The sequence below is a fragment of the Strix aluco genome, chromosome 5, assembly GCF_031877795.1.
Source record: "Strix aluco isolate bStrAlu1 chromosome 5, bStrAlu1.hap1, whole genome shotgun sequence".
Classification (NCBI taxonomy): domain Eukaryota; kingdom Metazoa; phylum Chordata; class Aves; order Strigiformes; family Strigidae; genus Strix; species Strix aluco.
In genome coordinates, this window is record NC_133935.1 from 13,197,343 (window position 1) to 13,221,873 (window position 24,531).

The following is a 24,531-nucleotide window of genomic DNA, read 5'->3' on the forward strand; positions in this document are numbered from 1 at the left end:
GGAGAAGAGGAGGCTGAGGGGAGACCTCATCGCCCTCTACAGCTACCTGAAAGGAGGTTGCAGAGAGCTGGGGATGAGTCTCTTTAACCAAGTAATAAGCGATAGGACAAGAGGTAATGGCCTCAAGTTGTGCCGGGGAAGGTTTAGACTAGATATTAGGAAGCATTTCTTTCCAGAAGGGGTTGTTAGGCGTTGGAATGGGCTGCCCAGGGCAGTGGTGGAGTCCCCGTCCCTGGAGGTGTTTAAGAGTTGGGTCGTCATAGTGCTGAAGGATATGGTGTAGTTGGGAACTGTTAATGTTGAGTTGATGGTTGGACTGGATGATCTTCAAGGTCCTTTCCAACCTAGATGATTCTGTGATTCTGTAAGAAATATACTGTTCATGGTATTGTTAGGATAGTAATTAGAATAGAAAGTAAAGCATTAATAGAATGCAATGATCTATAATAACACTTGGATTTAGAATTAACTGTACACATAAGAATATGGGTCCAGAAGCACATAGGAGGCTGAATCAGAGTTAATAATTTCCAAAATCAAACATTACAGTTCAAGACTTATCTTTACCTACTAAACAAAATGAGCAACTAGATGGGGAAGGAAGGTACAAAACAGAGGAACAGCAAAAGTCTTCCAGGGCACAGATTCAGTTCACTGTACGTCAATCTGCCTCAAGAACACCTCTGTCCCGTCGGGTGTTATCAGATGCTACTGAGACACAGGCGTTTATTACAGCTCAGATTAGGAGTAAAGAGTAAAAGAAAATAAATCCTGAGCTGACGGTGTCTAAATAAATGCCTCTTTCCGTAACCCCTTCTCTCCAAACGTGAGGCAATGATCAAAACTGGTGAAATTCCAATGTAGAGTTAAAGGGCTATTCTGTACCTTGCAAATGGTGCTAGGAAGTGCTTTCTTTGCTGATCCCATATATGATGATGGGTCTTTGGGGATAGCTGAATCCTCACATCAGAATGAGAATCGTAAAGCAGGTTCTTGACTTGTAAAGGGCTGAATAACATTTATGACTATAAGCACCAATGGGATTCTGCTGGTCTTTCAGGAGTAGGGATGTGGGACAAGATGGATAATGACAAATGTCTTCAGAGGTACGATGCTTACCTTTTAGATAATATTTCTTTCTGCCATCAATAGAGTTATATTAACTAATGGTACTCTGTATTTTGAATCACATCTTTCAGGCTATGAATCCTTCTTGACAGGCAGCAGAAATATTTAGTCCAGCTTGCCCTGGCCAGAACTTCTAACATTGTAAGGAGTGGGAGATTTTTATAGTGTGACCTTCTAATTTGATTTGTCATTTCAGACGGGAAGATGTAAGTAGTAGTAGATTACATTTACCAAATGACAAGAGGATGTTATAGGCAAGGAAACATCATGCCACAACAGCCTCCCAAAGCAAAGCAACATCTACCTCTCTATGCAAAAACCCCCAAACCCAACAGCAGCAACAAAAGCCCAGTCTGCTCCCCAATCTGCACTGACCCATCAGCAGACAGTAGTAGTCTACTGGATGAGAAATTCTCATCCCACAGTAGTCTTTCTACATTTAAATGTACACCAGCTCTGGGTCTAAGCTAGGGTCATGTGGTTTTACAACAACCTGTAACTTTTTTTGGCATGTAAAAAAAAGTAATAGGTGCTATTAGTGCTACCTGAGTTTTTTCTACTTTGTTTTGCTGCCCTGTTACATAAGCAGGGCTTGCTTTTGCCATTTTTTAATTTCTGTATTAAATGGCATGTCTTATAGATGTCTTAAAAGAAATGCCATGAATCTTAGCTAATGTGCTTGGAGACTAGATGCCTTTGGGATTTAGTTAGAGTAACTTAATTCCTCATTGGAGACCATGCTGGGAATGGGTATTCTCACTTCTAACGTTCCCGTAGCTGGCAGCTATTGGCAAACCCTGGTCCTCCCAGCTTTGTATTGGGAATAAGCAAAGGGAAAGTTGGGGCTGGAGATAAGTTGGCCCATTCTCAGTTTCTGGCCCCCTCTACCTCCGTACAAGGGTATTTATCCTTTCAGTATTTTCAGCCACTCTTAAACATGTCTTGCTCATTTGATGCAGAGTGTCTGCAGTAATGTTGAGATTCTAGCCCTAAGTTGTTGACTTAAGTACCTTTGAGTGCAGCCAGAACTTGATGCTAGCACCAAAAATGAATTATTATAGCATTTGTAGAGAGGCACTCAATGTCTAAGCCTTCTGGACACACGGTATATGATGGTATTGCAAAACTCATCACTGGATAAGTGAGGGCACAGTCCAGTCAATTGGAAAAATGTTTTTGATCACATCCACCAACCTTCCCTATTTCAAATACTTCTTCAAGAATCATTTCCTTCTGTAAGGGAGAAACCACTTATTTCAGACAGCTGCAGAGAGATTAACAATATCTGTGGTTCATAGGTTTTTAGAATGACCAAATTGTGCTTTAGCTCATCTTGGATTTCACAGTACAGTTGTCTGATCTTATTACCACCATCTTTATCGTCTTCTCCCTTTCCCTCTAGTTGTGTCTTTCAGTTTGTTTGACTATTCAAGGACTACTTTTTAAATACTTACACAATATTTAATTTCTTTAGGCCTTTATTTGATTCAAACCCTCATGTACGATAGTAAGTCCAGTTACAATAGTGCAGCAAACGGCCTTGCAAGGAAAGGGCAGTCAGCTGTGAAATCTTTTGTCCCTCTGAATGCATACTCCTTTACAAAGGAAGATGGAGCATCCTTGTAATTTAGTGATGGCGACTCACCAGTTAATGAATAACTTGAACAAGGACAATGCTGGGAATGACGTTAGGGGGAAAGAGTGTGGTCAAACATGAAACTACTCCTTACTTTGGAGAGCCATTATACATCCTGTCTTTATAATTTAATGGTCTCTACTTGTCAGTAAACAGTTCCAAGGTTTATTTCAAGGTAGTTTCAGTAGCTTTTTGTCCATCAGGCTGCATCATCTGAGTAGATATTCAGCTGGTAGAGTTTATGGGGCAAGAGACATCATGAATTTGCAGGGGAAACTCTGATCTTGTCTGTTGGCTTTACACTGCCCATACATTTAATAACTGCGGGATACCTTTGGGAAATACTTTTTTTTTTTTTTTGTATGAAGTAATGTCGTGAAAATGTCTGGCTTCTAACCATACTACCGTAACAGTTATTTCAAATAACTAGAATGGGGACAACATTAAAAAAAAAAAAGATAGTGAATCTTAGGGAATCCAGAAGATAAGGATGTACTTATTAAGAAAGGAATCTTTCCACCAAAGAGACAATATGTCCAAAGTCTTCTGTTTGCATAGTTTTAAAGTCTCAATAGAGTTCTTGATGGATGGAGATAGTCTGTCTTGTCAGCAAAGGAGGTTACAAGCTCAGTTCACAGTAGATTGAGAGAATGGTTGATGAGCATAGCAGGGTGCACCTTTTCTGGTCTATCTGTGCTGTAGTCTTCTCATGGGGAAAAAAGCCAGCCTTGCAGAAAATCTGATGCTGAATTTGTTCCTCACTTATTTCTTTGATAGGCTAGTTGCCTGCTGGTAGTGTTTTTGGAACTGCAAAAACTTTCAAATCCTGTGGTTTTTCATAGTTACTTTTTCTTTAAAATGTGATCCATGCTAACGGTGTTGTGCTTTCCCAAATTTAAGGCAAGCCGATTCACTTCTTGCATGTAACCATGAGAGTTAGGAAACCATATCTTAACTTCAGTATATAAGCAAAATGCTTTTTGACTATGTGCCACTCCTTAAGATAGGGGAAAAAATATAGTTGTTATTCTAAAAATGAGTTTCCTTAGTTTTGATTCCTGTGATCCCCTAACATATGACCCCTGCCAAGAACTTTATCCTTCTTTCCTCTTTTTCTTAACCACAATTTGTTCTAGTTGTGAAACTCCTCCCCCCAGCAAGCTCAGTCGAGGAACAAAACCTGTGTGGAAATAGTGTCATATAGATATGTTGCATAGTCCACATATGTCCTTTCATTTAAGTGATGTTCTTAAGAGACTGCTGTAGGTGCTGGATGAGGCTGAGCCTATAAGCGGGACCTCCTGGGAGATTAGTCTGTGTTAGGTCTCAGTTTCAGTTCCCTAATGTGAGATGCAAAGCGTCTGAATGATTCTCTGTCACGTTGTGATTTCTGCTGTTTGAACATGAGGTTGAAGTGCTACAAGAAAGCTAAGTGCTTTCTCCAGCTCAGCAATTTGTGGAGCTAGCTGTAAACAAACAGTATAGAGACACAGAGAAGGGGGTATGTTCCTCTCACTTTAAGAAGAGGAGTATATGTGGTAAAAAGTCACATTTATGTTGTAAAGCAGGATATAAAATAGCTTTCCAAGCTACAGAGATAGGCATCCTTAGACTTCACTGTGCGTGACCACAGATCCTCAGCAGAATTAGTGATATCGGTGGACCCATCCTTATTTTCTTCTTGGCAGTCTGGGACCCTGCTTCACAGACATCTCTTTGAAATAGATTTCAAAGCTCATTCAATAAATACCAAGCTTCATGGGAGTATCTTACTATGAGAATCAGAAGATGTACATTCATGTAAAAGAAACCTGTCCATGGCATAGCCTTTGCTGTGCTTTTTCTTTGGCTTGACAGCAGTGCTGAGATAATGCTTTGTTCCATGAACTATTGGGTCATCGGTGAGTTTTTACTGGTAATTGCTGTCTCAGTGACTTTTTATTGATCATTTAATTTCTGCCTCCAAACAAGTAGGAGCAGATATTTTTCAGCCCTTTTAACCTCCTTAACTTTTCATTCGTGCTCTGCTTCCCTCTCCCCTGTGGCCAGCCCAATGCAAATTGGTGGACAAAAAGATTAATAGAAGCAAGGAGATGCCTTCCTCCTCTCAAGTGCCCTGTGGCTTGGAGACTGTTATTAATAGCTGAAGTAAAAAAGTGTTTCATAACCATCCTCTTGCTCCAGCTTCCTTGCCAGCCCCCTTTCCTTGGTCCCTGGAGAGAAGGTGTGAGCTCATCAATTTCCAATGCAAATTCAGCTTTTGGTCTTGTACTTGGATTCTTTTCTTATCATGGGTGGAATATTTATCTTCTGCCAGCTGGTTGCTTTAAGCAAGCTGCTATTTGCTGGGATATCCAGAGAGCATGTGGGGAACAGGCCTGGCAGAAGCTGTTCAGGCACTTTTTTTTCCTCTACTCTGAAAATGTTGCTGTCTGCTCAGTGCATGCACACATGTCTGCACCTCTATCTTTACTCACACAGTGGTTGAAAAGGAAATTTAGATATTTCGGTGTGGAAACAGAAGTTGAAATTGAAATGTAGGTGTTTCAGTTTGAAATATTTGAAGTCCCTGTGTGGAATCTGGTCACCGTAGAGCCCACACATAACAAAGCTGTTGTGTGCGTCTGGAGATCCGTAAGCTTCACGCAAAGCTTCCATTTCATGTGCACTTTGTATCTCATTTTTTCTGTATCTCTAGAGATCTAATGGACTGCTCCTGAAAGTGAGCTGACAGGTTTTCATCCCAGGAAGAATGGGAATGGCATATTGTCATCTATCAGCCCATTTCTGTATGGATAGTACAGTATAGTAAAGTATGTTGGATCCCTTTAACTATACCCCCTGCTATGTTTTCACTGGGTTTTCGCAAGGCTTCTTTACCAGCTGAGCATTGTCTAACAAGTTTTACTAAGCTAGAGGCTCTGCGAGAGTCTTGATTTGGAAATAAGTGAGATGAACTGTAAAAGAAAAATGGGAGGAATAAAGACCAGGAAAGTTCTGCTTGTCACACTGAAAAAACCTTTGTTCACTTTCCTAATGAAAATCTTTAAGCTGTACATTTTGTTAATGTATTTGCTGGGTATGTGCCATTTCAGGGACAAAGTAATATTTATCTTATGAATGTCTCATGCTTTCAGTGGCTGCCAACTTGGTGAATACAAGCAAGCTTTTCCTTCAGGTAAAACAGAGGATGCTGTTACTTCCTGAGTATATTTTGCTGAAGTTCTGTGTTCATTACATTTTCTGGTGGTCAGTAAAGACATCTACATGTAAAAAGCAAGTTTAGGTGATATTGTAGTGTTCTGGCTATTGGAATATCCCTTTGCCACTGACAGTCTAGCAGGCTTTCTGCATTTCACCCAACAGGGAAGATATAGGTACCTAGTGTGCCTGTAAGTACATTTATAATAAGTATAGTTAGCAAATTATTATTTATTTCCATGCAGAAAATTGGCTCTGAAGCAAAGAGCTTGCAAGGGAGGAGAACCACTTGTGAAACTAGATCTCGTATGACTGATGGTTTCAGCTGGAAAAAAACACCATGAAATTAAGAAAAATGTCAGTGTTTTAGAATTCTCAAAATACATTTTTCAGACTTTCCATTGAAATACATTTTTCAAATTATTCTTTAAAGGTGTCAAAATAAGTTACAGATGAATACAGCTTTGTGGCTGTACAAAACTTTTCAGTTGATCTGAATTCTGTTTTGTTTATTTTTTCCCAGTTGTGTCAGTGTCCCCTGTCCTGTCCTATTTGTGAGTGTGGCTGTTGTGAGTGTATCACTGATGACTGCAGCTCTACAGAACTTGTCTGCAGACCTGTGCTTCTTGCTGTCGTACTCTTCATATGGTACCTACGGTGGCTGATCCATATGTTTCTCCAGTCTTGGAGATTAACCATCTAGGTAGATAAGGCATCCTTCCAGGCCACTTTCCTAGAGCTGTGGTCACTCAGGGCTGAATTTCCTTTGGCAGCCCTTGCTAGGATGATTCTAACTGCAGAGACACAGCATGCAGCACAGGTTAGATCTACATTTGTGGTACAATGAAGGTGGATTTGTAAGAATCAATTGGTGCTTAGGACCTGCTGTTCACTTTATGTTTTCAGGGAGGGGTGTTACTTCAGACTGGTTCTGCTCTTGTACTATTAGATGAATTCCCATTAGCTCATCTTTCAATTTAGCTTTATTTGTGAAGAATCTAGTTATTGTGGTCTTACAGCACATTGTGTTATGAACCAAAGCACGGTAACTAGAGGTGATCAGGTCATTTTCAAAAGTGCGCTCCTGCACATTCATTGTCTCTCCCGATATATGACCTTGGGTGGGTCTGCAAATGGGGAAGGGGACTGTATTACATCCCTCACTCTGATTTATACATAAACCTATAAGTGGTGAGTAGAAGCTGATAGTGCACCGCTATCCACTTGTAGAGGTAGCTGTTAGGGACTAGCAGCTTGGTCTTAAACACAAAAGACACAAATCCCAACTTGTCAGCTGGAGGGAGGCATCAGCCCAATTTCCTTGCAGACGACAGCAAGCAACAAGCAGTACCAGAAGTTTTCTCTTTACCTAGGACAAGTAGCAACAAGTTCTACTGGCAGACCAAGCTGAACTTCAATTCAGGATGATGCTGGAGACAGCCAGAAACAAATACGATCTCTTGTTCTAAAAATTTGGCCCATGCTGTGGCTGAAAATCTATCTTGAGCTCCATTAATTAGAACGTTGGTTTCTATTTATGCATAGAAGTTAATGAATATTCATCAGACATGTTGATTAAGGTGGTGCTATTTGCATATCCTTCCTAGATTTTTAGACCTTTACCCTTAGGTATTCTAGTATGCAAGATATTTATGTGGCACCAAGGGAAATTCTGATTAGATATTAGGGGGGAAAAAATTTTCATAATTAAGGTGGTCAGATGTTGGAACAGGTGCTCAAAGATGTTGTGCATCTCCATTCTTGGAGGTATTTAAAACTTGACTGGACAAATCCTGAGCAATGTGAACTATCTTTGAATTTGATTTTAACTTTGAAGTTGTTCCTCTGTTGGGGGGGGCGTGGGGGGGGGGGGGGGGGGGGCAGGATTGGGCCGGTTGACATCTAGAGGACCCTTCTAACACAAATAATTGTACGATTGATGCAGAAGAATAATGTTCCTGCATTTTGGGCATTTCTATATTTATAGGTGGGCACAAATATGTAACCAATACTTTCATGGTTAGTATTACTCCAGAGGTAATGAAATAATCCTGTTAAGTGTGTTGCAATACTTTCTGCTGAAGTTTCTGCCATCTTAACGAAGACAGTTACTCATCATGAGTTCACTAACTAGTCAGCGTATCTGATTGCAATTCTGTCGTAGCAACTGTTCAAGGTAGACATAATTTGTCCTCTTACCTTCCTCCAGGGTTTAGTTTGACCAGTTAATGCATGTTGCAACTGCAACAACAACCTTGCCTTTATCAAGGTACCTCTAGATGAGTTCATATGATTCATATGAAATTATTTAAGAGACTGAGGGCAGCACATACAGCTGAGGGTGATAATTCTTAAATTGTACCAGCCTGAATGGCCAGGGCTGGTTTGGAGGCTGCATAAAATGCTATCACAATGTAACAATGAACTTTTCCAAGGGAGACAAGACTTTTAAGACACTGACAGATTATACGTATGCCACATGCAATTGCTTTGTGTAACCTGATCCTAGCCCTAACTATGATTATAGCCCGTGGAAACCTTACTGAAATGTTATGCGAAGAAAAAACTATAAACTTTCTCTGCTCTACAGATTTTCTGAAGGTAATGTGAAACAATTAGAAGCTAAATGACCAATCTACATCTTCTGTCTGCTGTATAGTCACCCATTGAGGGAACAGTAACCAAACTATGGGATTAAGGCAATATCTCATACAGAAGGCAGTTTCTCATCATGAATAGTAAATATATGTAGTGAGTGCAGTTTGCAAGCCAGAGGCTAAGGTTTCTTTTACTAGGAAATGTTTGCGTAGTAATTCTCAAACAGATTTGTAAAAATTAGAGCTAGCACAAAGGGTGAATTTTCTGGAATAAATTGCTTGCTACGAATAGTTCATCCAGAGGTATCTACAGCACAGAAGGAGGAAAAGCTGCCTGGAGGTAGCAAAGGCTCGGAACATCCACGTCAGTCTTTTCAGGGAAGCTCATCATATCAAAAGCCTTGGCAGGAAATGTAATAAAACAAATACTAGCTGTACAGCTGGATCCTTCTTAGAAATCAACATACATACTACAAGAGAAGAATGGTTACCACCTGGTTTCAGATCTCTGCATGTTACAGAAAGTAAGGTGACTGTCATGTTAGTGCTAGCTTGTTATGAAGTCTGGAATGGCTGAGCCATAGTTCATCCAGAGCAAGTGAGCTGCTGGCTCTCTGTGTCTGTCTGAGATTCCTGATTTCTCTTACTCAAGGATTGCTGCAAAGAGTCTTAGAGTGAGAGAAATTCTTATGTGTAGCTGTGAGTTCTCCAGCTACCAGAGGTAACTTGTTCACGAGCGTTGGGCTAATGTGTACCTTAAGGATGGTTCTATAGTCTGCAGCCCTGAAAGTTGGGGGGTGGGGGGCGCAGGGAAGTGAAATCTTGTAGCCCTTGTTGGCAGGAGGGGAATATAGTCAGATAACCTGTGCAGGTAACTCTTCTGTGTACCATCTTGGTCTGAATCTGAAGTGACATTACTGACACTTGCTGAACTGCTCTCAGAGTCTACCAGTTTCATGAAAGACCATCTGAAGGACTACTTTCTGTTGCCAGCTCTCAGATGAGTTGGTCTGTATTATGCAGAAGACTAAACTATATGATCACAGTAACTGTAAATTCCTGAAACTTGACAACCACCTTTGCAAAAGTCAAGCTGACCTCACAGGGCAAATGCCTCAGGGCACTACTGAGATCCAAACTGTAGGACTGATGTGACCAATACCCTGGTGGCGATTTGAATTTTCATTCTATTTCTAAATTAACCATGGGTAAAGACTGTTTCTTGGAGCAGTCTGAAAGTGTTGAAATATTATTATATTGGGGGAGAGGGGTGGGACAAACCCCTCTGATAAAGACAGATACTGGCCCAAAACTGCTGAAAAATGTTGCCTGTTTACACACCAGATGAATACAGTATGGGTACCAGTGGTATGACCTTCCCTTTCATTGATCTCAACCCTGTTTGGCTCAGTCATCCCTGAATTACCAGACAGTTTGGGGTGGCTACATGAGTTGTATTTACAGCCCTAGTAAATGCAGTGGGAGCCGAGTTTCACTAGCAGCTGAAATAACATCAGGATATTGGGATAGTTTTGAAAATTGACTGGAAAGAACCGCACAATGTTTTCAGGTGGTATTCCTCCTATAGCACAGCTGAAGGATTTTCCTTGCAATGGAAAGAAAAGGAAATATTATATAATGATAAAGTGATAGTACAGAGCAATGCTCAATGGATATGGGAGGGGAGCTGAGCAGGGAAGTGGATCAGTAAGAAGAGTGACATGTTTGATGCTGTGAATACTTAGCTGTTCTGGATGAAGCTATCTCTAGTTTCCTTATCTCAATTTTACTTGCCATCTGAACTTTGCTGGAGCAGGGGTTTGCCAACAACAGTTACAGCTGCCGAATCCCCTCTGAGCATCTGTGCTTATGTGAGGGTGGTACGGCAGAGTTTTGCTCTGCATGCTTCTAGTTGCATCTTCCTGCTGATCCCTTTCCTAGCACTCTATTTGAACATGTCAACCACTTTTCTTTAGGGTTTTCAGCAAACAGTTCCCTTTGATCAGAGGAACAAGAAATATACTGCATCTGTGAGCGGAGCAGCTTTGTGGTGGTTTCATGTTTCTTTTGGCCAGCTATGACACTTTCTATGGCAGCTGCATAAGTGAAAAAACGGGTTCAGTCATTTGCTCTATAAATACTGCTTCCAGCTCTTTGAGCAAAGTGCAGAGCTCATCTGCAGTTACATTTGGTCTTTTTAAGTTAGTGCAGAAGGCTGGAGATGCTCCATAACTTGCAGTTACCCTATTGAGTGTATGGAAGAGAAGGTGCTTTGGTTTTTGTTCCTTTTTTTTTTTTTTTTTTTTCTTCATACTCTTGCTTCCCCTCCTACCCCAAAGACTGGAGTGAACATAACTATTCACTTATGTGAAAGTAAGGATTTCTTAGAGCTTTTCTGAGAGGACTTTCCAGGAGAGCGGTAGTTCTGATCCTTGCTGCAGTCACTGCCTCTGCTCTCCCAGGGGCCTCTAGAACTGGATGTTTGGGGGTCTTGAACTTAGTTCTTTCCTGTGGGGGACAAGTAAGGAAACATCATGAAGTATGAAATTGTCACTGCTGTAAACTCATCCTGTTCCTAATTTGTTATTGGCAGGTCCAGGCAAATGAAAGCCTTTTCTGAAGTTTCAAAAGCGCTCTCTCACCTCTGGCTAGATATACACTGATGCAGATGCATTAACTGAGCAGGGTCACTCTTCTGCACCTATGAGAGCAGGTTTAGGTAAATGGCTCATGTTTAAATGCCAAGCAATTGCAAACCTTGTCAGTTTGGGCCATGAAAAGCTTGAGGTTCCCAGTAAGATCGTGCCTGCCTCTCCTATCAGCAGTGGCCATGTGGGTGAATATGGCTGCATGCTTGTGGTGGTTTGACCTTGGCTAAATGCCAGGTACCCACCAAGTCGCTCTATCACTTCCCCCCCTTCCCCTTTTTTTCTCAACAGGGCAAAGAGGAGAAAGAAAATAAGATAGGAAAAAAAAAAACCAACCCTTGTGGGTAAAACAAAAGCAGTTTTAATATAAGCAAAGCGAAGCAAAGGTCCGTGCGTGGAAGCAAAAAAAGAAAACAGATTTATTCTCTACTTCCCATGAACAGGCGATGTCGGGCCTTCTCAGGAAGCAGGGCTCCAACACATGTAGTGGTTGCCTCGGAGGACCAAGGGTGACCCCACCCCCCTCCTCCTTTCTCCCCGCTTTACACTGAGCAGACATCATATAGTATGGAATATCCCTTTGGTCAGTTCGGGTCAGCTGTCCTGGCTGTGTCCCCTCCCAAGATCTTGCCCACCCCGTCCCACTGTGGGGGGGAAATGTCAGAAAGAGCCTTGGTGCTGTGTAAGCACTACTCAGCAGTAGCCACAACACCAGTGTGCTATCGACACCCTGCCAGCTCCCAGCATAAAACACAGCACCATGAGGGCTGCTACAGGGGAAAACCAATTCCGGCTCAGCCAGACCCAGTACAATGCTCTCTCCAGCCATTGCTGCTGTTTTAGAGTCTGAAGTAACCGAAGTGCTGGAAGCTAACAGAAGACGGCACTGAAACACTCAACTACATTCTTCTGAGTGTATTAAACTCAGTGTTCACAGGAGAGTTTAATAGCCTAAAGCCAAAAGGCCCCATTAGCTCATGCAGGCTGATCTCTGGTATATTATGGACCATTACATTTCACCCATTTATGCCTTTATCGAGCCCAGTAACTTGGATTAGACTCAAGTATTTGGAGCCCTCTAACAAAAAATTAATTGGCTTTACCCATTCTGGCAGTGAACCTATGTTTAGTGCTTCAGAGAAGGGTGAAAATTCAGGAGCAGCATCCTTGTCTGTCTGACCTGGGGGTATGTTTACCTGTGTAAGATAAGTAGCGGGGACAATTCCTAGGTGCAAGTGAATTCTCTGCACTGTGTTCATCCCTGTTGAGGGCATGCAGTGGCCAGCCCTGATATTTCAGAGACAAGTAGGAGAAAAAGAACATATCTCACCGTGTGCACTGAAGAGCATTTTACTTTCTGGTCCCCACAAACTCCTGGTTGGAGTCATGATGTTTATTGGCTAATAGCATGTTATTTAGAGGTGGGAACAGTGTTGAAATACATCGTGTGGCTGGAAAGGAGATCATAATGGAATTTACCATTTGAATCTGTCAGTACTTCAGCTACCATTGAACCATTGCCACTGCAGTTGTACTCCTAGTTCTAGACAGTCTTTAGACATGTACTTAAGTCTCATTAAAGCCATAGGAATGTAAGCATAAGCCCAAAATTATATATATGGTGAAGTGATGACCTGAATTCAGACCATAATCTCTCTTTCTGCTTTAAACTTTGGTGAGATAAGATAGCGAACATCTCACTGCATTACTGCTAACAGTAAGAATAAAAAGTTTGATGGACCTTGCTAGAAATTGGTCTCTTTGGTGTTAAAGGAGGTGCTTTCTGCTGATTATAGCAGAAATTATAGCAAATGGAACAGGATTTTTTTTCTTCTCTCCTTCTGTATGCTTTTATTTTAAATCTTGGCTCGTGTCCTTGTCTGGTATTCTATATAAATCTCTTCTCTGGGCAGGTATCTGATAACTTAAAGATTATTTTCTGACAAATAAGCATTTTCCATTTTCTTGCCAATGCTTCTGATCCATGAAAGCAGCTGAACAAAAGGGAATAGGAAAACCTATAAGATGGCAAGGTTGTGATTAGGGGCCTTTTTTAAACCTCTTTGCACACTAGCTGTCTTTTTTTAAAACACTGTTCTTGGTTTGAAACTTTAATTCTGGGCGTACATTTGGTGCCCAGATGGTGCAGACTCACACAGAAGCCCATCACGCTGTCAGGGCAGGCGGATACATATGTAAATATTTTGCCTTTTTCCCCTATAATATTTGGCTTTGTCTAATCTAATTGCTGTCAAAGGCAGAATGTGAAGAATGCTTAAGAGGAGCAAACAATGAGGACCTCAAATGTTTGGATTGCACTAACTTTGGAAGACTGCAATGTAACTAATAATTTCGTTTCATGGGTTTTCTTATTCATGCTGTGAATTCATGGTGTATGATCTAAGTTCATGCCAAGTAATATTTTACAACCTGAGGTAGAAACCTGTATTTCTAGTGGCATAACAGCATATTTAACCCCTTGGCGCTGTCGATATAAAGCTAATGGCTCTGCCTTTTGAGTTCAGGCTTGACAGTAAGTGTTCTCTACCTGTTTTTTGGTGAATATAGCACTCTTTCTTATTTACATAATTCATTGCTTCATTTAATTTATTCTATTGAGTGACTGTCTTAATGTATTTTTAATACATAAAAGCATTTCCAGCATAGCTGCTTCTCTGACCAGTGATATCTAGTAGCAAACAGTGTGGCCAACCACATCAAGGATACCTATTTTGTTATTAAAGGTCTGATCCAAAATACCATGATATTAATGGAACAGCGACTTTCATGAGCATTGAATCTGAGTACTTAGTGAGAAGGTCTAATAAAACCAGCGTTAATTGAGGATGTTGGCAAAAGGGATGTAGGAAACCTTGCTGTTTGTCATGGTTTAACCCCAGCTGGCAATTAAGCACCACACAGCCACTTGCTCACTCCTTTGGTAGGATGGGGAAGAGAATTGAGGTGGTGCAAGTACAACTCACAGGTTGGGATAAAGACAGTTTAATAGGACAGGAAAGGAAAATAATAATAATGAAGATAAGAGAATATACAAAACAAGTTAAACACAATACAAGTGCCCACCATCTGCTGTCTGATGTTCAGCCAGTCCCTGAGCTGTGGTGCCCCCCAGCCAACTCCCTGCAGTTAATACACTGGGCATGACATCATATGGTATGGAATACCCCTTTGGCTCATCTGGGTCAACTGTCCCATTTGTGTCCCCTCCCAGCTTCTTGGGCACCCCCAGCCTCCTCGCTGGCAGGACAGTTTGAGAAGCTGAAAAGTCCTTGACCTTAGTATAAACGCTGCTTAGCAACAATATCAGTGTGTTATCAACATTATTCTCATCCTGAATCCAAAACACAGCACTATACCAACTACTAGGAAGAAAATTAACTTTATTCCATCTGAAACCAGGACACTGTTTTTTGTCAATGCAGGAATGGTTGCAGTACCACAGGTTTCTGATCAGATGTGAAATTTGGCTAGGTTATAATTCTTGGAAAGCATCAGGCTATGGCAGACCCATTCCTCTGTGCAGAGAGATGCCAGGAGATCAGGGACTGAAGGTGTGAATACTGTAGAGGAAGGAAAGTGGCTGTAAAAGTGGAATGTAATAGTGTGACCAGAAGACAAACAGAAGCAGCACATGGTGCTTTTTTCCATGGAACGTAGGTGAAATCCTGACTACGGGGGGGGAAAAAATTGTCCGTTTCAGCCATTTGTGTTGCCATCTGAGGCTCGTCGTTCAGGGGTGCCAATAAATTCTGTTTCTGAGCCTGCCATGAAAGTGTCTGGGTACCTTCAAGAGACATACCATAGCCTGTCATGTATCTTTCTGTTTGTCTTGCCTCTTGTCTGTGGGGTGGAAGGGGGTCAGGAAAATTATTCACTATCTATATATATTACTTTTCCTGTGCTATTTTTTATTACTGAAGGAAAGATCAAAGACAGAGCAAACATCTATCTCCTGGAGCATGGGCACTGAGACATGTTACTGCATGATAAGCTAAGACATGAATTTACAGTTTCTACGCAGTAGGTGCTGGTATGCCTGCTACTAGCTCATGGTTCAGAGAAAATAAAATAAAGAGGTGATTTGCCACATATATATCTGATGGTGAAAGCAGACACCCTGGCAGCTACTGCAGGGCCTTTGGTGTATCATAAATCTGGATGTGAGCTTAACCTACATCTAGCTTGTGCTTGTCAGGGGCCAAAGATAGCATGGGTTGTCCCAGTGGACTGATGGTAGGGATTGCTTTGCTCCTAGCCTTTGCTTTTGGTTGTCAAGCCTGTCTGGTCTACAGCTGGGAGGACATGTTGCATTAATTTAACAGTACTTTCTCTTTTGCATTTTTGCCCTTCCCAGGAGCAATTGAGCGGTGCACATACATCAAGTACCACTACTCCTCAGCGACCATTCCCAAGAACCTCACGTACAACATCACCAAGACAATCCGCCAGGATGAGTGGCATGCCTTGCGTAAGTGTTGCTGGATTTCTTCTCCATTCTCCACATGTGCAGACTAAGGGAGATACTCACTGATAAATGAGAACAGAGGCTTTGACTGACAACCTGCTCAGAGCTCTCTTCTCACATAGAGTTTCTCTTTGTAGCAGGCTGATCGATTTGTTCTTAGGACCTACATCTCTTTTTCTGCTGCTGACTAGAAATTCTGCTGAGGCATGAGGAAGTGGCAGTGGAGAAGAGGCATTTGTATGCAGGGATTAATATTGAGTTAAATACAAAAATGAATAACAAAATCAATGCCCTATTTTTTAATTCAGTAGAATGCTTTGTGTGTGAGCATATTCTCATGCAGTTCATGCTGCTGCTGAGTTTCCTGCTTCCAGGAGAATTCATTGCTGGCTTTTATTGTAGAATATGTCCTGCTGCCAGCAGCTCCTGAGTTGTGGCATCACTGTGTCCTTTGAAGATCTAGAAAGAGAAATGCTGCACGCTTTAAGGCACAGGGAAAGAGCTTAGCCCTCAGTGATAATTGTAGCCAGTGGTCACCAACTTGTAACATTTGCTGAAGCAACAAGATCTGACAGGGATGGAATTGCCTTGGGATGTATTGGCAGGCCTTAAAGCTTTTCTCCTTCTCGTCTTGGAGACGGAAAAGGATTTTCACTGATAAAATGGAAGAGGTAGGATTTCACAAGGAACAATGCCACTGCAACTTACTCTTGTTACTACATAGTGATGGGGACTGATGAATGTCCTGAGCTCCTCTGTCTTGGTGGAAGCTGTTAACAGCTCCTTCAAGATGACAGGGGTTGAGGGGTGCTGATTCTGATTGAAAACCTTGAAAGGTGGTAGTGAGCAGCTACTGTCCAGACTCTGTCAGTCTGAGAAATGTGTGAGACCTCTGGTCTTCCTAGGGCTTTTGGTCTCAGTTTCACTCCTGTCTTATGTGGCTGTTGCTTTGGGAGGGTCCTTTTAACCTCTGGGGAGGACAAGGTGTAATGACACTGTTGATTTCCTCCTATAGTTGCATTGGTAAGGTCAGGCCTGGTTTGAGACTCATTGGTGCATGTAGGCATGCTTGGTCAAATCTGGTAAAGCATTAAGAAAGTTCTAGAGGGTCTTGCTAAACTAATTTTTTTTTTTTGCAATGTGTCTCTGTGGATAAATAAATATTTTTACAGTGACTTGACTAAGAAAAGGTGTATTGAACTCATGTCTCTCAGAAGGTTATAAGAGCCTGGTCTTGCAAAATACTGTGCTGGGCTTGTTTGTCCCTGTAATCAGAAGATCAGGCTGTTCAGTTCCCATCACGTTTTCTGCTACCACCTGTCATCTCTGCTGGTGTCAGTTTTATGTTATCATTGCTCATCTGTGGGCAAAAATAAACACACCCTGTGACCAAGACATCTTCTGTTAGGGTTCATAGGGCAGTAGGAAGGGGCTCTGTTTTATGCTCCTGTTTGTGTGCTTTTGCCACTGCTGTGAGCAACAATGACTTTTCTGCACCCATCCACTGGGAATCTTATTATTTAATGTAGGAATTATTGTCTTAAAGAAGTTCATCTTTACCTTGACAATGGCTCAAGTAGAAGGTTATTCTGAAGTTCTGTGTGTATTCCCTCCCCCCTCCCCTTAAATATCATTGCTAATATACCTGGCCACGTAAGACACTTGATGTGTGCATCCTGTGGTGGGATCAGCAAGTTCCCGAGCCTGCTGTGTTGGCAGCAGACGGGAGCCTTCAGTAGGACATTTGTCAGTCTCCAAAGTGGCAGTCTAGACACATTGTGCTCACACATTTAGATATCTGATTTTGTCCGAGGCACTTTCAGGGTGAGGCTGCCTGTTCCCTCCCTGGGGATGGTACACTGAATGTGTGGGTGTGCATGCATATTTCTGACCCAGATTTTCTTGCTAGTTCATGAGTCAGATAAGTGTAGGTAGATGTAGATAGGGAGATTCAACCTTCAGTTCTATCTAAAGACATGGAAGGAGAGAAATACTTTGAAGCTCTCCCTTCTCCAGAGCAGTTAGGTGCAGTACTGAGTGCTTGGTATATGGGGTTAGCCGCTGGAGGATCTGGAGGTCACTGCATTTAAGAATGAACTGAACCTGTATAACTATTTCCTGTGTAGGAACAGCAACCTTGCTGTTTTTCTCTAAACACCTGTTTTAAGACAAGGGTAGTACTGATCTTTTCCAATTGTGTTTTGGTGAGGGGAATGTTCTCCCTTTGCAGTGGAGTAGATGTAAGTAAGACTCTTAAATCCCTTCAGCAAGTCCCTGTAATTTTAATCCTTGCCTTAGCAGCTGACCGGGTTCTGTACCTCTGGACTAGCTTCATCCAGGGCACAGCTACTTCAGCTCACCATTGCTCTTTCTGAGGTAGAATAGTTTTTCCAACTCAACCTGGTCATTATTTTCCTCTGAACTATTTCTTGTTCAGAATTTCCTTTTCGCTGAGTGTGACAAACAGCAAAAAAAGCAGGGCCCAGGCCTGTTGTGCTTCCTGCTCTTGCCATGGGTAATTTCTCAGATCTGTAGCATGAGATGGAAAAAAGTATTTCCTGATGAAACACTGGGGCAAAATGGCATCCTGGAGAATTTCAGAAGAACGGGAGAGAACAGGGTGTCTGGTGCCTCTTCCAGGCTGAAGCCACTACTGCCCTTTGTCATATCTGTATTTCAGTAGTGGTTATTTTCTTTCCCTGGTGCATAGGCAGCAAACCCTGGTGCCTAGGAAGGAAATCTGTTGCTTTGTCTGTTTAGTGGGTGGGGGATCAGAGGAGAGAGAGGTCTAGCTGTGCCCAGCAGACTGCTTTTTTTCAGTGTGGCAGGCAGGAGTGATACTCCAGCAGTTTCTCTTGAATTGCTGGAGTGGGTGAGGGACAATTAATTTGAGGCTGAGGACCCCATGGCACCAGTCAGCACAGAAAGCAGATATTCCTCTAGCTGTGCTGTCAGCAGTGCTAGAAGAACCCAGGGGAGCAGCTGGACCTGGAGGAATGGTTGGAGCTGACTTTATAATTTTTGATTTTATCTTTTTTCATTCTGTTTGACATTTTCAAGATGGAACCTTTGCTCCAAATTGATTGCCTATGGCAGCATGAGCTAGGGAAATAGGACTTCACTTCTCTGCAATCACTTCCTTTCAACTATCTCTGGTTAAACAGGGATGGAAGGAAGGATGATTGTAGTATTGCCAGCTCTAGTCTGTCAGGAGATAAATGTTCATCTAATTAGACAAAACAAGCGTCTCTGTGAGCTGGGAAGGGAAGGGAGAAAGGAAGAAAAGCTGTGTCCAACAACTTTGAGCATGAGTAACTGTCTCTTTATAGAAGATGCCAGTGTAATGATATGATTGAGTCACTATTAAGCATTTACCCTGTCACGTTTTAGGCCCAGCTTTGTGCACAGAAGCTTGATCCATAGTTCTGGCTTCTGAAGAACTCGAGCAGCATCTGATACTTTTAGAAATAGAGGTATATATATTATTTGAATAAAAATCCAAGAAAGTCTGAACAGTATTATATTTATTCACATATTCAGTTCCCTGTGTTTTATGTTCTTGTAGGTTCACTTTCAGTATACTACAGATCTGTGTTCACAAAACCTGGGGAAAGTGATCATGGTAGGGCTTTGAGCTGTAGAATATGGTACAGGCATTGGGAGGGGATAGAGGCATTTTCAGGTGATGAAATAAGCACTTTAACTGGATACTTGTACTTTAAGAAAGTTGACCATAAAAAGGAGGCTATGTTGATTCTAATTTTTTTTTTCTTTTGTCCCAAAAACTTCAGGAAACCATTATCTGGTATATTATGGCAAAGAAGGTGAAAGGCTGTATTTGCTTTGAAAATGATACTACCACCAAGGCAATGAGGGCGTGTGCTATATTAAGTTTGGCATCTTCTAGAGACCAACAGTGCTGTTCCCTAAAGCCCCTGTGAGGGGGTAAGACACTCAAAGCCCAGGGAGTATTTAGCCTACTGCCTTACTCCTTGGAGAAAAACAGACTGTTGGGTTGATGCTGTTCTATATCATAAGAACTGTAGGAAGGTCATTCCTTTTTGGTTTTTGGTTTTGTGTTGTTTTTTTGGTTTTTTGTTGTTTTTTTTTGTTTTTGTTTCTTTTTAAAAAATAGGCTATAGACAACCCAGGCTATAAACTGATCTTCTGCAGTCGCTAAGAAACACCTGTTTTGTGAAAAGGGTAACCACAACATAGAAGATAGAGGCAGAGAGGAATTTCTAAATGTGCTTAAGCCAGCTATCTACATTTCATTGTCTTGCTGGGCAAGTTAGGATTAGAAATTTATTTTGAGGAAGCCAAATAGTGCAGAAAAGGAAGATGCAGATGATAGGAGAGGGATTGTCTTCATACTTTTAGAACCAGTCTAGCATGATGATGTCTTATTTTTGCCTCTAGTTTCTTTTGTTTAGACCTTATGCTTCCACGCTCGTTTTTACCTTTGAACACACTTATATTTGCTGTGGGACAACTTTGTGTATCCATTCCTTGAACGATTTCAGCAAGAAAACTGTGTAGGCACTACAGGATTCTGGATTAGCCTGCTGTGGGCTCAGACCTGCCTGGAGTTTCACAGGGCTGACACATGTGGGTCACTGCAGTCTTCCTCACTGTGGTCTTGGCAAGGGAAGGGTAAAGGGACTTTTCCAGGGCCACCTTCTCTCCAAAGCAGGTGAAGTAAGTATTGTGCCTTTAAAGCGGTGAAAATAACCAAGTTGCTGATGTGTGTTCTTGAAGAGTGATGTTTCTTTTTCTCTCAGAGAAAAAGTCAAACTACTGTCTCTTCTCTTTCTCCTGCCTTGGTAGCTAAAATGGGACAAATGCTGCATGGTGCTCAGAGCCTTTGTACTGCAGAGCTCCCAGTGACTTGCACTATATCGCATGAAAGTCTTCACATCAGGAGAGATGAAAAATTCTTCCTTCTCTCCAAAGCTTTTATTTTGCTGACTCACAGAGCCTGTCAATGAGGTAGACAGCTGGGTCTTTAAGTCTGTTATTTTTCCTTCGTTCCTATATATCACAAACCTGAATACGTACTTTGGATTAAATGTGTCCACAAAAGAGGGAATTTCTCTTTGCTCTTGTCCAGCTTGCTATTGCCACCTAGGCCTGTCTTCTACAGCAGCTGGTTTGTGTTCAGGAATATGGAAAGTGTGGCATCTGGGCAGACAGTGGCTGGAATTGCTATGGAAACTGATCTCCTCCTGCACAGCTTAGAAATTGTGTCACCAGGCTGCTTTAGAGAGGACCACGAATGGGTAGCTGATGCTTCCTGAGAAATGTTTAGAATTTCCTGTTATTTTGGAAATGTTCCTTGTCTAGCACTGTGGGATCTCCTTTGCCTGTCTCCTACCCCCCACTTCTACTGCAGCACCACAGAATATGGGCTCTGAATTTAGTCCATTGGCGTGGGGAGCTGCATTGTCAGGAGAAGAGGAACCATAATGCCTTGTGTTAATTGGAATGATAACGTTTGTCTGAGTTGTTGAAAACTGCGATAATCCTGTGTTTGTGGTGGTCTGAAAGCTATTTGCATAAAAAATGAATTGTGAAGTCAGAAGTAATAGCCTGGCACGTTCTGAGGGGAGCAAGTATTGGAGGAAACGAAGGATTTCTACAGGATATAGAGAGTGGTAATACTTTAATTCATATAACATCTACGCTGAAAGCTGAATGCATTTTATCAGCCTTAATGGTCCAAACTTTGCAGGAGATTAAGGCTTTCTCATTTAGGCCTACAAAGCACTCAAACACCTCCTTATAAGCAGTGTAACTACTTGGGAGGGAGGGGCTGGAAAAATCTCCATTTGTGGAGGTCAGTTATGGTACTGATGGCAGTGGCAACAATTAGCACTCTGGAAAAGACTGTAATGTCTACACTTCTAATTTCTATAGGCTTCCCAAGCCTTCTCATTCCATGGAACAAGATGCTGAGATTTGCACAGAAGCTCAGTTGATAGCTTGACAATGCATTAGTAACACCAGTAGGCTCATAGGCTTGACCCTGTCTGCTTTTATAAGCAACAATAAATATTTCATCGCTGTATCTGTATTAAGTGCTCACCCAAGAGAATTTTTGCTTTTGTTTTTTTCCTGGGTACTACCGAAAGCAGTGTTTGAAATAAATAGGCAGCATCCCACTTTTCTTGCTCCTTTCTTCCACTCTCTCTCCCATATTCCCTTGGGTCTCTTTCCATTCCTATCTTCCTCTACAAGGAAATGCTGTTTCATTTTTAATTAGCTACCTTGACCCCCCAGATGGAGGTACACCCTGAAGTACGACACTGTCCTGCTGGTCAGTGCCATTTGGCTGACAATATGATGTCATTCCTTAATGCATTGGTTATTAAAGCAGACGGGGCAGCCATCCTGGAGGTTAGTCAGGCGGCAGGTGCTCACATGCCTGGAGGTCTAGTGTTGTTGGATCTCCATCATATTTATTGTTCCCATAGCTTATGACCAGGTGGTAGTGACAGACCTTCTCATTTCCCTTTCTCTCTCTCTGCTGTAGGGTTTTCTTCATACCCTGCTATTTCAAGCTAAGATATAAAAATGTTTTTTTGGCATCAAAATCTAAGACCTATTTTGAAATCTGTAAGGGATTTTATTGCCTTCTGCTAGGCTTCATCTTAGGATCTGCTAATATGGCTGTGACCTTAATACCTATGCTAGTGAATAGCTTTCCCAACTGCATACTACTTTTTATTTCCCATACTACCTTTGCTTCTTAGAGACAGAAGAGCAGGGAAGAGTAAGGGAGGAGTACTCAGTAGACTCAGTAGATTTCCCAGTCCTGAGCTGACAGGGGTGTCTGAGTAGAAAACATGGCCAAGGTTTGGAAAGGGAGGCAATGAGGACAAGGAAAAGGGTAAAACTTTGTGCTGGTGAGTTGGGAGAGGTGAGACAAGGGATTACTGACCATTGAGACTGGGATAAGGGCTAGAGCGGTCAACTGGAACAATTTGGTAGGGAAGGTGCAAAAATGGCCAAACTCTGTGGTTTGTGTGTGTTGGAGTGGGGTGGGGAATGAACAGGGAAGGATCCCCTCCAAAGCCCTGTTCAAAGTGCACAAGTCAGGAGTCTTACTGTACATCTTCTGCAAACGCATGTGTGGCAGAGGGAAGGTCTCATCCTGCTCCCTCAGCTAGCAGGTTCTTTCCCCAGCTCATGTTACAGGGAGCTCACAGGCAAATCAGAAGAGTCTTATTCTGCTGATGAACCACTTGCTCTTCTGAGTTAGTAAGAAACCCCACACTAGGATTCCTGCTTTTGCAGGTTGTTGTTTGTTTTAAAGTTAAGAACTTAAAATCAGATGAGCATTTTTGAGGTTGCAAATAAAAGCATGTAAAGTTAGGAGATGACACAGTTCAGGCTGCATACTTGGCCTTAATTTATCTCCTCTGAGCATGCTTATTATCAAGTCTTTAATTACTGTAATCACATCCTGTGTTTTCCACAGGACCCCTGCCTTGTTCCATATACAATACATTTGGGGTATTCTGTTTCCATTCAGTGATGTCTTCGATGTTTGGTTTCTTTTTCATTGCTTAATGTATGGCTGCTGGCCTTTTTATTGCAGAATACACAGCTCCTGATCCAAAGACAGAGTTCATGAGCTTTGTCACATTTCTAATTATTGTACTGAAGCGTGGTATGTCTAATAACCTTTTGAGGTACGCTATAATTTCCATTTTAGTTCTGGCAATCAAAGTTAACTGGTTTGGGTGGTTTTGGGTGTCCAGTTGGGGATGATGAAGACTTGGGTTTTACAGTACTTAGCCTTTTGTATGTTCAGAGCACAGCTCCCACTGACTTTCAGAGCAACTGTAAGTGCTTCCTACCCTGTAAATCAGACTTCAAATGGTCACCCAACTCACACTGGGTCAGGGTAAATGAGGAAAACATGGCTAGGCACCACCTCTAAAGATATTTCTTAGACTAATTGACTTATCATCACCATGGACTTTTGGGGTAAGTGTAGAGGCAAGTGCTTGTTTGAGAGGGAGGAGGAGCTGTATGTCAGCTGGCTGATCTTGGCTCCGACTGCTCTTTGCGAGGGGTTGCACGTGTTTGCACCTTTCACACTGACCCTTTCAAAGGGTCACATTTTTGTATTTCCTACCTTTGGCATGCTTGACTCAGCAGCCTTCATGTTTTGATATTTTTTTGTTTGCTTTTATTTTTTGTTATAGTTGTAAGTGCAGGCACTTGGATTCACCTTGGTTTAGGTGATGTTTTACGTTGTCTCCCACTGTTGGAAAAAAGAAGACATGTTTTTATCTTCATCATTGAAAAGAGTCTTAGGGTATTTACGGAGCTGTTCTGAGTGCAGGAAAATTGAGAGCAAACCTCCTCCAGCCGTACTGGTGTTTTTTTGCAAAGGAGTATTAGAGACATTTTGCCTGTTGCAGTGTGGAGATGTTGACAGGTAAAACATACCATTGCTAATCATTTTCAGTCATTCAGCCAGTCAAAATATAGCTTTATTAATATGCATACAGAGTGCTCTGTTTCCCATTTCTTCCTCTTGAGAGACACAGAGGGGTAGAGATGGGCGTGTTTCTATGTCTCTTGGCTAATCAAGAATGATGCCTTGTGCGTTCTTAGGGTGAGAACACAAGAAAGAACAAACAGGATGATCTAATGGGTCTCTTCCATCTGACTTCTATAATTTTTGATTTATATACCAATTTAATGCCTGGTTTATGATGATTTATACCCCACTTTATTTCTACCCCAGTCTGATGCCCCACCCCACACTGTTAGTGAGATGAAAGCCAGCCAGTTAAATATTTCAAGGTGATTACGTGCCAC

The 24,531-nt window shown here is 41.9% G+C and overlaps 1 protein-coding gene across 1 annotated transcript in view; it reads left to right on the forward strand.

Annotated features, from left to right (window-relative positions):
- TMEM178B (transmembrane protein 178B) overlaps positions 1-24,531 on the forward strand; it is a 226,950-nt gene that overhangs the window by 51,689 nt on the left and 150,730 nt on the right. The window contains exon 2 of the mRNA XM_074825344.1: positions 15,586-15,699. Coding sequence (XP_074681445.1) covers positions 15,586-15,699 — 114 coding nt within the window. The remainder of the gene's footprint in view (positions 1-15,585; positions 15,700-24,531) is intronic.